Genomic DNA, 3,255 nt, shown 5'->3' with positions numbered 1-3,255 from the left:
AAGTTGGCAGCTTATTCTCTTGATCTGGACACGTCTCCACTCTCCAGCACCGTGTGTCGATCATATGCAATGTTGATGGAATGGTTTTATTTAATCGCGAGAAACGAACAAATAATCACGGGATTACCAAAACGTCCACATTTCTAAGGTCGGTTGTCTGTCGAATAACAACGTTGTGAAGTTGGTGACTTCGGAACCCAAGCAAGACAAACTGCAGGGGTCATCGCTCCCTTCCTTGTCTCCAGAAACATTTCCTTGATTGACATTCCTTCCATCAGATCATATGAGTGCAGCGTTCAGCCCTTCGTTTATGATGATGCAGCGCCCACTGGGAAGCACCACTGCCTTCAGTATCGACTCTCTGATCGGCGGGCCCCCTCAGCCCAGCCCGGGACACTTCGTCTACACTGGCTACCCCATGTTCATGCCGTACCGGTCAGTGGTGCTCCCACCGCCCCCTCCGCCGCCCCCTGCCCTACCCCAGTCCGCCCTGCAGCAGGGGCTCTCGGCTACCCATCCGCACCACCAGATCCCCAGCCTCCAGAACTCTTTCTGCTCTAGCCTGGCTCAGGGCATGGCGCTCACCTCCACCCTGATGGCCAGCCTGCCTGGAGGGTTCTCGGCTTCACAGCAGCACCAGGATGCGGCGAGGAAGTTCGGCTCGCAGTCTCTCCACGCAGCCTTTAATAAATCTCAGGACATTCGTTTGGATGGGGATGACGGAAAGACTTTTCTAGGAAAGGAGTCCGCGGCGCTCCCCTCCTACCACGACTCAGAGCCACTGCAGTCATCCACAGGTACAGTAAACTCTGCTGGACAGGGTTGTTTACATGACCTGACTTAAGGTTCTATTGAGGAAAAGTTTGACTTAGCCTATGTGATATGTGGTTGTCTTGTACCTGGATGCACTAAATGTAAGTCGCTCTGAATAAGAGCGCCCAAGTTGTAAAAGAGAAGTTCAAAGCGAATACTCGTATTTATTAGGCCTATTATTTAAAATAGTGCACATTTGCAAGGTTCATTATAAGAGGTAATTCGAACTCTTAACTTTACCTAATTAATTATGCTATTAGGCATAAACCTAAAGGACCAATATTACCAAACTACGTCATCAATGTGCAAAGAAATACCCACGTGCAATTTGAGGATAACTTACAAGTTCTACTCACTCAATGTTGGCTTAGGCTATATCCTGTGAATTTCACATCAAACGACAACGATTAAAGTCTACTGATAGAAAGTGACTGTTGCCCCTGAGTGAAAAATGTGTCCTTTTTAAAAACAATTTATTTACATGGACGCGTCCATATTTTGTCGTGAGAAGCTTGACATGATATCTGCATATCAAATACGTTTATATCAGGCTTTTCAATGAATAGTGCCTGGGGGCAAACTGCCTTCAATTACTGAATTAGCCTATTTTAATTGAAGGATGGGAAAAGCGCCTGCAGTATTTGAATGTCTATAAAACTGTGATCAAAATTCAAAGTCGAGGGTCTATATATATATATATATGAGGGTCTATATGTATTATGAAATACATGTATTATAACACTAACTCCGTAAGTGTTTTTAAGACATTGTATAATATGAATCAATTGCTTTTGTCTCTAAAATGAATGGAATTATGGTCAGCGCGAGGCCTATTTCAGACGTGATATATGTCGTGTGATATATGTCGTGATATAGCTGATGGACCTATTTCGATTAATATTTCCTTAAATAGATATTTACTTAAATAACTTTCACTTCACTTAAATACGTCCAGAGACAATATAATTTGTTCCTAATGTGTTTATAACAATATATATAATGTCATAGGCTATTGTTTTTCTGTAACACAATATGTAAAGTCTACTCGTGCATATTTACGTATGAAACGAAAGGTCGTGATGTTATTGTGATGAATCAAATATAGAAGAAAAGGAAGTTGCTTATTTTGTAAAGCAAAATGTTTCATTAAAAGTATGATTGTGGTTATCCATTATATAAACTCAAACTGTTGCATATCAGTCCATGATAGGTTACACATTGTAATTTATTTTTCTATTTTGAGGTCAATATAGCCTAAACTAACATTTTCTATTTCCTTACCCCCACAGCCAGAACCCATGGCAAAGACGACCCGAAAGAGGACGAATGCAATCGAAGAGATGAGAGCTTCTCAATGGACAGCGATTTAGACTATAGCTCTGATGACAACACGAACGGTAACTCGATGTGTCAGAAAGATGATGGGGATGGTAACGTGGATGAGGGCGTCCATGGGTCCAACGGCACTGGCAGCACCACGTCTACCGGCAAGAACCGGCGGCGGAGAACGGCGTTCACGAGCGAGCAGCTATTGGAGCTGGAGAAGGAATTCCATTGTAAGAAATACCTGTCTTTGACAGAACGCTCTCAGATCGCGCATGCCTTGAAACTCAGCGAAGTGCAAGTCAAGATCTGGTTCCAGAACCGGAGGGCCAAGTGGAAGCGCGTGAAGGCCGGTAACGTCAACTCCAAAACCGGCGAGCCTTCTAGGAACCCTAAAATCGTGGTGCCCATTCCTGTGCACGTCAGCCGGTTTGCAATAAGGAGTCAGCACCAACAGTTAGAGCAAGCCAGACCATAACAGTTCTGTATGTTAAACCGATGGACTAAATACAGATTAAGTTAATAACACTGTTTAAAAACAGAAAAACAGCACACACGTTATTTTGGACTTGGACTACTGATAATCACAAATCAAGTTTATCCTTTGGTGAGTCTTTGTAAACCAGAGGAGAGCTAATTAATTGATGGTACATTGCTTTTCCTTTGCTTTACTGCTGAATCGATCCACTGATGGTAAGTTGATTAAATACCAAGAGACAAAAAAACTCAAAATTGTAACATATGTATCACCCTGGTTACGAGTGTAAATACCGAGATGGACCATAACTATAACCGCCATGGGAGCAAATTGAGAACAATACAACAAGACAATACATCCAATTGTACATTTCCCGAGATATTGAAAAAAATATTGCCTACTTTTACGTCTTTTAGATTTTCTTTGACGTTTGTGTTGCTGATTCTGAAGGACCTTGCTTATTTTATTGTTGTTTTTGCATCAGGCGCAAATCAGATCAGAATGAACAGCTTTGTCTCAAAAGGAGCACTTATATCATTTCTAATTCTCCTTTATCACCCCCCCCCCCCCCCCCCCCCCATACCAATACACATATTGTACACATAGCCTACAAATATGCTCAAACACCTCAACCATCAATC

At 42.5% G+C, this 3,255-nt stretch overlaps 1 protein-coding gene across 1 annotated transcript; it reads left to right on the top strand.

Annotated features, from left to right (window-relative positions):
• Positions 1–283: 283 nt before the first annotated feature.
• Positions 284–2,614, top strand: LOC311116466 (homeobox protein GBX-2-like; the record flags this gene model as incomplete). The annotated part of the gene is made up of 2 exons (XM_084191547.1): positions 284–797; positions 2,103–2,614. The coding sequence occupies 2 exons, from the start codon at positions 284–286 to the stop codon at positions 2,612–2,614; spliced, it is 1,026 nt and encodes a 341-aa protein (XP_084047673.1).
• Positions 2,615–3,255: the final 641 nt, after the last annotated feature.

Source organism: Coregonus lavaretus (genome assembly GCF_964263955.1).
Source record: "Coregonus lavaretus genome assembly, contig: HAP1_SCAFFOLD_7291, whole genome shotgun sequence".
Classification (NCBI taxonomy): domain Eukaryota; kingdom Metazoa; phylum Chordata; class Actinopteri; order Salmoniformes; family Salmonidae; genus Coregonus; species Coregonus lavaretus.
This window is presented reverse-complemented; position numbering and strand designations above follow the sequence as displayed.